The sequence below is a fragment of the Platalea leucorodia genome, assembly GCF_965183815.1.
Source record: "Platalea leucorodia genome assembly, chromosome: 1".
In the NCBI taxonomy this organism is placed as follows: domain Eukaryota; kingdom Metazoa; phylum Chordata; class Aves; order Pelecaniformes; family Threskiornithidae; genus Platalea; species Platalea leucorodia.
The window spans coordinates 123,535,657-123,550,252 of record NC_138823.1 but is presented as its reverse complement, the minus strand read 5'-3'; the positions used below and the strand labels follow the sequence as shown (position 1 = coordinate 123,550,252).

The 14,596-nt window shown below is 41.5% G+C and overlaps 1 protein-coding gene across 3 annotated transcripts in view; it reads left to right on the top strand.

Annotated features, from left to right (window-relative positions):
- The window catches only part of TGFBR2 (transforming growth factor beta receptor 2), a 61,584-nt gene that overhangs the window by 14,635 nt on the left and 32,353 nt on the right, over positions 1 to 14,596 (top strand). For 2 of the 3 annotated variants that reach the window (XM_082328654.1, XM_082328656.1), the window contains exon 2: positions 12,982 to 13,153. In XM_082328654.1, coding sequence (XP_082184780.1) covers positions 12,982 to 13,153 — 172 coding nt within the window. Of the gene's footprint in view, positions 1 to 10,786; positions 11,008 to 12,981; positions 13,154 to 14,596 lie in introns of those variants that run through there. The other variant, XM_082328655.1, reaches the window with a different exon arrangement.

Below are 14,596 nucleotides of genomic sequence, written 5' to 3'. Positions count from 1 at the left end.
TGCATCTATCAAGAGAACATATCCCCAGGGTATTAAATTCTATTATTGTGCTTCTTTGCATGTAACTTGACAGAGACAAATATAACCATCCAAGCTACTGAATTTGAGAAAGATGTGTCTTTTTCCCCAAATCCATTCAAAGTGATTCTACTCCCAAGGGATTACATTTGAGTCTAACTTCCCTCTGATTTACTGTTTTAGCTGAGCTGATGGATTATGAAAGAGAGTCATTTCTCTTTCATACTGTTTTTCTGAATCTGTCATTCAAAACTTGCTGTGTGGGGACAGAATGGTTCATAAACATTATCTTCCTGGGGGAAAATGGCTCCTTACAGTGAAAAGGAGCTCTGGACAGAGCTTCCGCATAAACATGTTTACCCATCAGTGACTGACAGAGAAACCTCTGTGTGTGTAAAGGATGTGGACTTGTTAAATGAGACTTCTTATTTGGAAACAGTTTTTCAAATAGACTAGGAAGGATGGGTTATACTCAAGTCTAGAGAAAGAAATTGCATAGGATTCTGTTTTACCAGAATCTGTAGATGATATTGTAAACTTGTACCATAGTAGGAGCGCCCTTTGGTCAGGGGATGTGCCTTAACTTAAATTCCAGATCTCTCACATATTCCTCAAGTTCAGAGGTCTTTGAAAAGCTAAGCAAAATGAGGTCTTTTATGCTCTTTACATTAGTAAGTTGTCTTTTATATTAAGCTTAAACCAAAATCCCCAAGTCTTAAACTGTGACTACAAATTTTGCACCCTAAACACATCCTTGTTTTTGTTTTGTTTCCTTGTTTGTTTGTTTATGGCTGGGAGGGAAGGTTAGTGGCAGTGAATGCACTTTTAAAAAGTCCCACTAATACCCTCCTTTTGTCTGGAAAAACAAATATTTATAAGTCCCTCTGAATCATGTAACTGTGGAACGATTGCCAGCTTGAAAGCACAGTTGTCTGGTTAATCCATTTAAATGCTTATTTTGAATGGGCAGCTGTGAGTCTTTGTGTGCGCACAGCTTCTCCCCATACTTACTAGTGTGTTATAAAATACCATAGAAGTTCTGATCTGGTTCAGTAGCAACTGTCGTACACACATACAGTTTTCTATTGTACAAGATAGAGGCTCTCCCCATGCAGAGCCCATCCTTGCTTAGGGTGGACTTAAGAGCTGTGGCTTCAGCCAGTTTGCTCGATCACTTCCAATCCTGGCTGTATAGGTTGCTGAGATCATGCTTAAAGAATGTGTGGGTCCTAGTCAGAGGCACAAAGCACCCCCTAACTCGTGACTTGAACATGCTCCAGCAGTTGACGCAAAAGGTGCACTTGTGAAGGGCCAGTACAGAGGCGCAATATGGAGTTGTGCATGGAAAAAGATCGAGGAACTCTAGTTTGAATTCCTCCACGTAGGTAAAAATAAAACACTGAACAGTAGGACTGCAATTTATGTACTCCAAACCACGCCATTGTACCTAAAATCTTTTTATGTCTTACTTATGCTATTTGTGCCCTTTGTGCTTCATAATTATGAAGTATTTCCTGCTTGTGAATGTGACACTTAACCTGATATTTGAACAGATGCAGCCCATTCCAATTACTGTGTTACATTTTAAGACTGCTTATGACTTTTTTTAAAATCCCAAATCCATTATTTAGGTTTGGCTTTGTTTGACTAAGGTTTTGTTCCTTGGTCTACAGGATCTTGCTTCTAGTTTACAGAAAAGGAAGTGCAGTCAGAATCAAGCCCTTTGAAATCAGAGGTGGGAATTAAAGTTCAGCAAAAGTTTCAGAGCAAAAGCTGAAACTCAGGCAATACTTTCGTCTGTCTGGTTTTACAGAGCATTTTCCCGGACTAGTGGTAGTTTCAGGTAAATGTTCATCAGACTTTTTCCCTGAAACAAGGCAGAATTAGGGTGACTGGCTGAATTTTATTTTTGTGTTCACAGGACAGATCTGCTGCACAATCAGATGTTTCACTTCAGACAGAGGATATCTGTGCTTCATAGTACTATCTGTCCCATTTATATAGTCTTGTCTCTTGAAAAAAGTGTACTCTCAAAACAAGACTGCTCTGACTCCTTCAGCATCCTGTGAAGAGGAGACATCTGCTAGGTCTGTGTACTGCTGAGGAAAGAGTCACAGAGAGTAATACTTGTCTTCTCAGATGTCTCCCATAAATGTTGTTAACTGACTTGAGATGCTAAAAATACTTTTTCTACACTTCAAAGTCAAAATAACTTCTCATCTACTTTCATAGTGGATTTAAACAGCTATGGGGCCCATCCTGAGGTGCCTCTGCAAATATTTCTGGGGAGAAACATCAATCCTTGGAGTGCTCCCCAAAGTGTCATAGCCCATGCAGATGAGTCCTAGGCAAGTCCCCTCTGCCCTTGCAGTGACAATGCCTGGCAGAAAAGAATAACTGCAGAGCCCTTGTTTCTTCTCCTGGAAGGGCTGTGACATCTCCTGCCTCAGGGCAAGTGGCATTTGAAAGCAGACTGCGCTCAGGTTGGAGACAGCAGCAGACAGCAGGTCCCCCATGCCCTGGTGCGGTGGGCACCCTGACCTTGCCCCAGAAGTAACTGCAGCCGTAGATCCACGGAGACTTTTTTCTCTGCCCTCAGCAGTGCTGCTGCTGTTGGAATATACAATTTTGCATTACCCTAGCCGTGGGTTCCCGCTCCTCATACCACATTCTTTATTGTGTTTGTGTAGTCAGATATTTGTCTAGACTGGAGAGCTGTCCTGGGTCAAACTGGCCTTTTGGAGGGGGAGGGAGGTGTGGTAAGGTGCGGTCTGATTCCTCTTGTGAGGGAGGAGACAGTGCAGTGAGGGATGTGAACAAATAACCAGAGCAGAGGAGCAGCACTGCTGTTTTTTGCAAACTGAAGCTGTTTGTGCCGATGTTTTCTGTATGGCCTCACTAGAGAGAAAAGGAAAAGGGAAGATCTTCTGCGTTCACAATGCTTAAGAAACAAATTAGTAATTTTTCTTAAAATGGTCTGAGGACTTCTCCATGAGGCAGACAATTGTTGTTCTCAAAATACATGTTTTCTTGCACCAAAAAGGAACGACACTAAAAACGAAAAAGGTCTGTGAGCGTGAAGGAGGCTCTGCAGTGGCATCCCCAAAGGAGTGATCCACTGAGGGCTCTGGAAAGCTGCATGTGGCAGGAGTCTTTTGAAAGGAAAGATGGGTATGGCCTTATGCCTTCCAAAACCTGTCTGGAAAGTGTGTCAGTAGTTTTAAGGGGATATTACTAAAAGCAAATAAAATGAAAAATAAAAGCATGAAATGGCAAATACAGGAGTGATACTTTTTCTGATTCACAAAGCAAGCTAGCTGTATCAAAGGGAACCTGGGGGAGTCAGATGTAACTTTGAATTTCCTGTTTTGTGTGATTTGTCACAGTCTTAATGTCTGTGCTTCATTTTCACTGCTTTAAAAAGCAAACAAAAATCTCCTCCCAAACTAACATATTTCATGACCTTTCCTGGAGGTTCTTCTCTGAGACCAGAGAGGGTTTGCAAGTGCCTGCCAGTCTCCTGAGTGAAAGAACAGTGTTAATAAACATCTGCTTGTCTGCATTAACTCTTCATAAGGTACAGCAGCTACTTTTAGGTATTATTTACAGAGTTTCCTCTACATTTTAGTTATCTTAGTCTGCTCTTTTGAATACATTAGAGCCCAGTGGACATACATTTAGCAAGAGTTTAACTGTAGCAAGAGTTAACTTTAGCAAGAGTTAACTGTAGTTTCAGGAGAAGGATTTGGCTTTTTGCCACCTGAGTTGCTGCATGCTGCCAGCGTAGAGTTCAGTCTTTAAATCATTACCATTTTGCATTTGGAAGAGATGATTTTCTGACATCTATCTAACCTTCCTTATCCCTGTCGAAAATGCTGCAGTTAGATAGTAAAGTAATATTATGAAAGCTTTTTCCGCATACAGAATTCACACCTCTTGAACTTATAGTTGATTTAAAAGTAATTGAGTAAACCACAGCAACTTTGTGTGCAGTAATTCTCAATTCTGACACTGGCTAGACTTGTTCCTAATATAACTTATACTGAGGTATATCAGCTTTAAAAGGATATGAAGATCCACATGCACAGCCGTAAAACCTCCACCCCTTTAATTTAATCAGTTAAACTCACATGGTGGTGTGTGTATGCCAGGCCAGCACTTAGTTACTTGAAGCCATTCAGAAAGTTAAGCATGACAAGACCATATACTAAATATGAGTAAAGCCCTGTAGGGGTGTCATTTGCGAGTGTTTGGCCAAGCAAGTATGTTACTATTTTTGATTTCTTTGTGGCTTTGGTTGTGCAGTGGTCTGTGGGAGCTGAGGGCAGGACTCCATCTGCGCAGCATGCCGTGTGGCTGCCCGCCCTGGTGTCGCGGTGATGAGCCGGCACGACAGTAGTCTGTGTAAGGGAGAAGTAGGAACTGTACCCATGTGCCCACCTACTCTGTCCATCACAGGTACCACAGCTGCAATTCCCCATGGGAAGGCCGGCAGGGTTTGGCAATACAATACAGCAGGAAGCTCATAACACTTTTGAAGTTAGCCTCTTTGCCCCTACGGTAGATCCTACTGCGTTCTGCTGCCCAGAAGTTTAGCAGAAGGTGCAGTCATTTGCCCTGTGACATAGACTTCGAAACTTCTCTGCCTTCCTCCCACCTGTAGCCTGTCCCGTGAGGATGCTCCTAAAAAAGCAGACAAGATTTGTCTTTGTGTTAAGCAGATATCACAAGACAGACACTTAGGACTGTTAGTAAGTAATAAAGGGATGCCTTTAGGTAAGCAGCGCTGATACCTTAAGAATATGATCCATTTTTTTATGATCTCATGGATTTTTCGGTTTGTATGTGGCACTGAGCACAGTCAGTAGCCTTGCAGATAAACTGAAGACCCAGGATGTGTCTCTGGAATACTTCACAGCTAATAGAAATAGCTTGGGCATAACGTTATTAGAAAATGTCCTAAAGTACTGTACCACCTGTACTGGGTGGACTCCTGAATTTCCCTGTTGGAAACTGGGAGTTTAATGAATAGGCCCTTGAAAATAGGGTTGAATGACTCTTTAAGGTGGACATTCCTCATTTCTTTTGTAGTGAGAGATAAAGGGAAGAAATATAAACTAAACTTTTGGAGGGAATATGTGCCTCTTTCAGGACAAATGATTCACCTTCCCCAACACCATTATGAAGAATGAAGAGCCCTATCATATTTTGAAGTAGGTTGGTGGTGGTGGTGCGACTGTTGAGGGGGCAGGAGTGGAGAGAAGCATGTTTCTGTAAACAGGCTTTCTTAACTAGCTGAAGGGAGAGGTACAATGCGTTCAGAAACTCCATTCAACCTACTTAGAAGATTCAATTACATGGTTTTCTGGTGAGGCTCTGTAGCTGAGAGTGGAGGCACATTTGTGTTTTTCTGAATGAGAATTGTTCCTAATTGTGTATGTTTTAAATGTTGGGGGTTTTGCCACAGAGACTCTTCTGTCATGCAAAAATCTTTGCTTCCTTCTGTGTCACAGAAATAACTGTATAATGCTTGAATGACTGCTGTCTGCTTTCAGAGCATATAAATTGGAAAAATAATATTTGTACAAAGCTGAAATGTTTATACTCTTTCAGCTCTGTTTCAAGTGAAGTAATGGCGGCTTTCACTGGGCAGGCAAGAATACAAAAGGAGGTGAAGTTGTAGGATATGCTTTTTAATGGACAGGTCAGAATTAGCTATGCAAATGTCAGTCCTGAACCATGAATCATGCTTATTCCAACAAAGCAGGAAAGCTGCTTTTCCTAATCTTGTGAACCAGATGAGCATTGCTGTACTTGATACTCACTATATATCTGAAGCCACAGAAGGAGTTAAACACCAAAGACAGCTTCTGGTAAATTCCAAACTTAATGCATTATGCAGAAAAAACCCTAGACCCTGTAGTCATAGTTGAATAAATTGATCTTCGTGTTATATCACATACGGTTCTCCAGTGCTGTGTGCTGTTTACCGGCTGTGTTAGGGAGGCTGCGGGTTAAAATCAGGAGAAGATGAAATGTCCTTTTGAGTGCCCTGTGGGAAGCCATCATTTAGATTTTTTTTCAGCCTTTTTGCCTGGAGACAGTATTCTTTTGTTCCACCTACCATGGAGTGCTAAACAGTGGCCAGAAAATGTGGAAGAGAGCAGCGAGTTAAAAATCTGCAGGTAAAAATCCATCTCATTATTTGAAACATCGCAATAATGTTATTTTTATTCCCTGTTTTCAGAATGTGTTCACACTTCTATTATAAGTGCTGAGCTGGAGTCTCCTCACACCTGCACTAATGTTAGTCAGGAGTCACGGCAGCGAGCTCCGTTCTTAGGTGTGTTTGAGGCAGTTTGCTGCCATGCCTTGTACCAGCGAGAAGAGCCCAGCCCACGATTAAAACTGCCAATGCTAGCTCATTTTGGAAGTAGTGGATAAAAATAGTGTTATTTTAATGCTTTAAATAAAAGAATGATTTTTATCTTCAAGATCTCCAGCTGTTCCCTCCCTTATTTTCTCTGGTTGTGTCCCTCCCCCCAGCTCCTGCCAGATTTGATTCTGTTTCTGTGTCAGTGCCTGCAGCAATCCCTAAAGCAAAGTTTTGCCAGTTCCACTTGCTGTTAAAAGCCAGGCACTTCCACTGCAGAGACGAGTTAAATGACATTTTCTAACTCGTGCTCCTTTTCCTTTTGTCTTCTCCTTCTGCACATACCTTCCTCTGCTCCTTGCCTGCCGGTAGGTGGGAAATAGTGGTTTCCCAGATTTCAGTGCAGTCTATCTGTGGCCTTCCTGCTGTGAACCAGTTCTTCTGTTTCGGCCTTCCTTCAGCTGGGGGTGGCCAAACTACTTCTGGCTAGGTCTAGCTTGTCAGAACGGCTTACCTAGTCTGCCCTGTTCTTTCCTAGTGGACTTCTCGGGTATGGCTGAAGAGCAGGTCGTAGCCCACATAAACTGTTTGAAGGCCTGTGGGCCCCACCAGACCCTTCTTTCCCTTCATCTCATAGTGGCTGGTTTGTGATAGGATGGGTTGCAGGCTGTATGTGTGTCTCGTTGCATTAACAGTTGTATTGTTGCCATCCGATAGGTGTGACTTGCTTTATTTCATATGACGGGCAAGAGCCATTACGTGACAGGGAGAAGCCATGACGTGCATCTCCTCCAAATACTTCACGAAGAAGTGTGTTCATAAAAAGGAAGTTATTTTGGTCTTTAACCTTTGCAGAGCCCCGATGAGGTTTGATCAGGCAGGAAAGCGACACGAAGGTCCCAACCACTTTGCAAACAAAGGTGCGATCAGTACACTTAAAGGCATGTCTTTAAGCACCGACTAAGGCAGCTGTTGTGCTAGGCCGGAAGGCTGAAGATCAAAAGGAAACCTAAGAGGTGAAACACCTTTGGAGGGAAAAAAGGAAGTAAGTTGCTAGGCGCAGACCAGGGTGACGTCAGTGATCTGTGACTATCTGTGATACAGGTCGAGGCAGAGAGGTTCTGCAAAAGAATCTGTAGGAATGTGGTTTTCTGGAGTCGTGCCACAGGGACTGTTAAATATCTGGTGAGCTAAACATTTATGGAACCTGTTTTCCTCTGACATATTTTAGTTGTATGTAAAAGATAGCTCATATTTGCCTTTACAGAGGCTGTCTCAGCACTCTTGATAATCATTGTTGTTAATCTTAATAGAAACAGTCACAAAAGTCCTGTGCCCATGGTAATCCGACTGGGGTAAACCATAGTTGAGATAAAGGACTGCAGCCCAAAGCAGAGTCCAAGACAGTATGAACTATGTGAGTATGGAAGTATGTGTCACAGACTGACACTCCATTTCAACTCGTGGTGATGTTAAGCCCGGAATTGGCAGCAGTAACTGAGAAATTGAAAATACATATTTCATAGGGTTACCCCTGAAGGTGTTGCCATGGGAGTTACTAGGTGATCTGCAGTGTTGCCAACTCCTGTGATTTTATGATGAGTCATATGATAGCTGACATTTTTCTTGAAGATCAAGCTCCTGGATTTCAGTGATTTATTTTCTTTTTATCTTTTCATTTTGTAAGTTAGACTAATTCCAACCCTCCTGCTTATGACCAAAGCTTCAAAACATGACTCAAATGCACTCTAAGAGTCCAGGCAGCAATAGCAAATAAAGGAGAACCCAGCAGTTGGTTTTTGGTTGGGTCTTGGGTTTGGTTTTTTTTGTTCCTTTATTTCCACGATCTCTCTGGCTAGTCTTGTGATTTTGTAACTTATGATTTTTGAATCCTTGGGGTTGATTATGGTTCTGTCTTTTCTTTCTTGTATTACTGCACTGAACATAATCAATATAATTAAGAATAACCATCAGGATATATTCAAGTCTTAAAAGCAAAGCTCAGATCACTCATTTTCCTTGACTCCTTCCCTCCGGCAGTTGAGGGAAAGAATGTGCTTTTGCATCATCACATCTCCACTTTCATGATGCTGGCAGTGTCCTCATCACTATCAAAGTTCTGCTGAGGTTGTAGATTGTGTACTGGGGCTGGTAGGCAAAATAGAAAAAAATGCTGTCTTTAGTACTGTTCCTGCAAAACCTGGTGTCTTTCTGTTGGATGAGAAGATAATACAGCTTGGGCATTCTTCATAGCTGCTACTGTGCTTTCCAGCCACTGAGACGTGATGTCATAGAGCTGTGCTCTTTGGGAGAACAAGGACAATCCCCTCCAAGGCTTTCTGATAAAGGCATCCTCCTCTTTGCAGATTTCCATGATGTAGTGAAGTCTTAAATTCAAGCCTCTCCTATCAGGTGGAATTCTTTCACAGCAGCTGAGTAGTTGAGTTCCCATCCCAACATCTCCCTCAGCAATTTTTTTTTTTTTTTAAAGGGATGAGATCTGTCTGCTCAGCAGTGCTATTTTATATGTATACATGTGCCAGAGGCACTGGATGTGAGAAGAGAAATGCAGTAACTATTTTTACAAGATAGGAGTAAGAGAAATTGGCTGCTGTTTCTGAAATGCATCCTAAGACATAAATAAAGTTTTCCAGTGTAGATATTCCCAAAAAGACAGCATGTTGGTTTGGGCTTTGTTTAAATGTTGTTGGCTTTTGAGAGTTCTGTAATGATACTGAAAAATAAGAGGAATGTAAACTATAGCCTGAGGCCTCAATGAAAGTTACACATCTACAAACAACAGACACAAAGCAAACAACTTCAAGACAGTCAGTAGATTTGGATGAGGCGTACTGTTTATAAGGTCCTGAGAAATCACAAAAAAGATGTGAACCATAGAGTAAAAATGTTGTCCTGCAACTCTGGCTCCACCAGAATCCCTGGAGTTGATATTTCCTATGGGGCTGCTCTGATGTCCCTTCCATAATATCCAGCCCACATGTTGGCTTGCATGGTCCATGCATTTTAACCACGGTGACTCTCTATGCTGAACTGGTTGGTTGAAAGCTTCATAGCAAAGAAACCGCAGTCTTTTATTTGGAGCCCTCTCCATGGACAAGGAAGCAAGGAAAGCTAGAATTAGGCTTCCTGTAGAAGTCAAAATAAGAAAACTAACATTAGAGAATAGATGGCAAAACTCACATTTTAGGAGACAAGCACACGTTTTAGGATGGCTTCCTTCAGATTTGCAAATCTGTGTTTTCTCTGTTGACTTTCCCATTATATCCACTTTTTTTTTCCATGCAAAATGAAAAGTTGCTTCTGTCCACAGTGTTCAAGTGACTTCGGTTGTCCAAATGGGACAAAACCTTGAGGAGCTGGCTCATGTGGTATGATGTGCGCAACAGGATACTCAAGCATTTTTAGAGATGGACATTCAAGTGACTACAAAAAGAGGGGCAGTCTTGCTGGTCGTGAACCACTCACTGCTTGTGGGCCCCTCAGGGAATGAGTGAATACACGTCCCTAAGGAAGAACCCTACCAACTTGTCATCCAGGCAGGATTTTGTTGATTAGAGACAGGTCTGAGTTCACATGACTTGGAAGGAGATGAATCTTTCCTGGCTTTCTAAGTCCTCAGAGTCTAATAGCAGGCTGTGATCAGAAGAGAGTGATGTTAAGGTTCACATCTGATTCCAGATTTAATCTCAGGCCCTTTGCAGCGGTTGATTTCAGCATCAGTCTGATAGGGGAAAGGCAAACTTGGCTTTAACCCGGTTAGTTTGGAACTAGTTGCATTATCAGAGTGGGCAAAGCCGAGCTGTATTAATGAACAACACACCAAGACCTGCTAGTATTAAGGAAAGTAAACTGCAATCTCACTTTAAATCAGATGCTGAAGCTTGGAAGAAAGTTTGTCCACCTGGGCAGTTTATCCAGTACCTTGAACTGCCAGAGGAATGAATAGAGAGGCACTGCACTGTTAGCCTCTATTACAAAAAGTTTTGGAAGAAAATTCAAGTGTAGTCAGTTCTGGAAGTCCTAAAACCCCATTAGCTTTCGCCATTAATTTAACCTGTTCAGAAATTAGCTGGGCCTAACTACCCAGCCTTTTGCTAGTAATTGAACTAAGGCCTACCGCTGTAACTTAGAAACTTAAGGTTTGTGACCTTGCAGTGGATTGCTGCATTCCAGAGAGTTTGTTTTTTTGTTTGGTTTTTTTGTTGTTGTTTGGTTTTTTGTTTGTTTGTTTTAAATCAAGTTGCTTGGATTGGAGATCCCTCCTTGGAAGAGGTCCAAACATATTTTCATATGTTTGTTCCAGTGGGTGAGTCTTGGCAGAACCTGGCATGGCTGGGGACGGCACAGGAATGAGCCAGGACCTGCCTTCATGTGGCTTTTGGCCCCAGTGCTGCGGGCACTAGAGAGGACTGAGTCGTGTCTGTGGCACCCATCGCGACACAGCTGCCCAGTGAAACACAGAGCCATGTGAGCTCAGAGCTGAAAGCAGTGTAGATGCAGCTAAAGTCTTTGCAGTCTGAGCAGCAGATGTCTTTCCCCTGTGCTCGGTTGTGAGCCGCTTGGCACCCTGCCACGGGTTTCCTGTGTGAACTTGGGTGAGTCACTTCATCTCTCCCTTGATACTTGTCTGTATTGTTCATCCAGGCTTTTAGGCCCATAGATTCTCTCTTAGTGGGTAGAGGGACAGTCCCTCATTATCACGTTGTTTTTATCGTTACTGGAACCCAGATAAATCAATACAGCTATTGGTTTCTCTTCAATATGTGGTAAATAAGAGGTACCATCCAGAAGAGAGGAGGAATTTGCCATAATGATGCTTATATTAACACGTATTTTATAGAACACTAGATTCAAGACCTTTTGAGTTCCTACCACACCTGCTTCAATGAGGCTTTGTTCTTCTGCGTGGCTTTTGGGAGTTCTTGCAACACAAATAATTAAGAACAAGAAATGTTTACCTAGGGCTTAAAATTCAGCCAGCCCGTAACATACTGCCAGCATTCTACACCCAAGTAAAGTGCTCCCAGTGAGCTCATCATAACCCTTCCCTCTGTGTAGGAGCTTCTTCTATACCATTACAATCTTTGGGAGTTTTGCCGCTGATTACAATGGCAGTAAGATCAGAGACCTTAGGTCAGAACCAGAGCGTGCAAGTGATGAGAAGGATGTGTGATTTGGATGAAGAGGGAAGACTTTTCTCTCAGTCCCTCACAGTGGCTCAGAAATCCATTGAAAATGTTAGCAAGAGGCTTTTTTATTTCCTTTTGGAAAAAGCATGCATATTTAATTCCTGTAATAAAATATTCTAATGGTAGCAAATAGTGAAGTTCTAGAAGGAAAAACTTGATTTCTCAGCTAATGGAGGAGAGAGGAGGAAATTACAAATCCCTGGTAGCCTGTTACCGGTTGACTAGCGACATTTGGCCACAGAGAGCAATATGAACATAGTTTTAACATGCATGTGGCTACAAGAGAAGGGCTGTGCTATATGAAGCCCAGTATCTCCTTAAAGTGGTTCAACCTACTTTTCCAAATATATTACAAAGTGAGTCAGACTGAAACTGTTGTAGATAGTCTGCTCCACTTCAGATAGTTGCATATTCATTTTAGCTTTAGAAAAAAGTTTATGTTGGCATTTTCTGTTGCTTGTAGTCACGCTGGCTTTTCAAAATACTTTTTGAACTAAAAATATGTTTCCTAAAATTCATACACTGGGACAAAAAAAATCTCTTCCCTTATTGCTGCCACACTGAAGCAGATGGTGAAGACTAAGACTCGGAACCAGTAAGCAAGTTAATTCTTCACTACCTGGGTGCAGTAATGTAGCTGTTGGGTCAAGGTAGACTTCTATGAGACAGACTGTCATTGCAAGTTAGTTTGAGTTCAAGTCCCCTTGAGTTAGCCCAGGAAGACTCCAGTAGCAGATTACATGAGCTGCACAGATGCCCTATTGCATTTCCAGCTTGAGTTTCACCCACAACCTCTGGCAGACTATCTACCTTAAGTTAAAAGTCAGTTCCAGCTCTGTGTTTTTCTGTGTGAACAGTAATCAGATTAGGGATGACGCCTAGATTATGCCTCAGGTTAGTAAAGACAAACTTGTAAAATTCGTCATGATCCATGTCGTAATGATGTCACCCACCTAACATGCATTCCCACTATGGTATCCACAGTTACTTTGGCACACAGACCATGATGTAATATATTGTACCTGAGGGACAGATATGCTGCCTGTGAATAATGCAAATGGGTGACTGCAGAGGAGTTATTTCAGTGCAAACTGGACTCAGAATAAGCCTGATTCTGCAAATTACAAAGCAACGTTGGCTCCCTCTGAAGTCAATGGAAGTTGATTTTACTTTTCAAATTCACTTTGATTAACCTGGTCTTGACACTGTGGCACTCACCCTGATGTAAAGAAAATTGGGAGCTGTGAAAGATCAAAGATTTTCTAATTTAAGGTGGGAGGGAATGCTTGCTGCTGATGAAAACCTTATCTTGATAATGAGCAATAAAGCAATGTGATAATCTACCATTATTGAGTTTCCTTCTCTTTTTTTTTTCTTAAGCTGAAATTATGTCACCTGTAGACAGAAATAAGGCAAATGGATTGCAAATCCCGAACCTATGCAAATTCTGTGACATTAAAGTAACAACCTGCTCAAACCAACGTCAGTGCAAGAGCAACTGCAACATCACTGCTATCTGTGAGAAGAATAGTGAAGTCTGTGTCGCTATATGGTAAGTTATTTTTTCATACAGGTGGGGAGGGGAGCACGCCCTCATTCATCATTACTTAGTACTTTCCTCGATTGCTCTGATATTCAGAATGTCCCTGCTACTTCACCAGGCTTTGCACTCTCACTTCCAACTCATATCTCTGCTCAGCATACTGAGAGTTGCTTGAGGTTAACAACAATTCTGATATGAAATGTTCTGGGGATTTTTTTCTTCTAAAGCAGTTCTGTTCCAGCTTATGCTGTTATTGGAAAAGAGGCATGTTTTTGCTCAAACCATTAAGCTGCATCCACCCACAGCCCTTAGAGTAGAAACAGATTTGAGACTCAGAGAGGATTGTGGTGGCATTTACTGAAGAAAGGCAATTCTCCCTCAGGTTTCAGAGTGAACTAGATCATGTAGATCTATCACAAGAGGCTTATTTACCGTGTATAGGTAGAAATACTTTCTCTTAATGGTAAAAAAAACTTCTGTGTATATAGTGACTCTGATGTAAGTGAGGTGCTTTTTATATAGCGTATGTCTAGGTTCAAAGAAATCAAGAGTATATGAAAATGAGTTGTAACACTTTTTAGGATTTGTTGACTCTAAACTTGCATTCCAGTCTGAAAACTGGAGTTTTGCCCTTCCATAAATGGTAAGCCAATCCTACCAAAGAAAACCAGAAACACTTTTAATGAGTTCATAGGTGGACAAAAGGAACAGAGCTATTTGCAACATTGCTGCTGATTTAGGAACATAATTAGAACCACTTACAGAAAGACATCGTTAATTCATTTATTGAGGGATTAGTTGTGTCCATTGACTTGAAGAGATGTTCAGCATAATTGGAAGTAGACACTTGAAATGCAGGATCAGTTCAGTGTGCTGTTCCATATTTGTCCTGTGCTCCTTTAGTAAGTGGTCAGTGTCTGTTATTGCCATACAAACTGGCTGTAGTGCAATTTAAGATACATTATGGATTTTTCATGCCAATTTATCCAAAAGGCAAATGAGTTGAGAACTGTATTTAAAGTCCTCTTTGCCTCCGAGTCTTGTGTCAATGAAATGAAATCTGTGGACCAGGACAAAACAGGAATATGGTCCAGATTATCAGATGTAAATATTTCCCTGACAGAGAAGCAACTGTAGCTTGCACCAGTTCTATGGTTGGTATTGGTTTTATTTACAAAAAAAAAAAAAAAAAAATTGTAAGGATAACTCCTTCAGTGCAGAAAGTAGGTTTCAAAAGCAAAATGAAAAGGCCAACTCACTAGAAATCCCTCAGATTTTGAGGAAATAATTCAGTTTCTATCATAATTTCCCACAGATTTTTACTGTCTGCACAGTGACCACAAAAACCAAAAGTATATTCTGAAGTTCACGGTGGTTCATTGAGCATTAGCTTGAATAATTTTGGGTGAGATTTTCAAAGGCACTCATTGGAGCTTAGTGGTAATACGATAC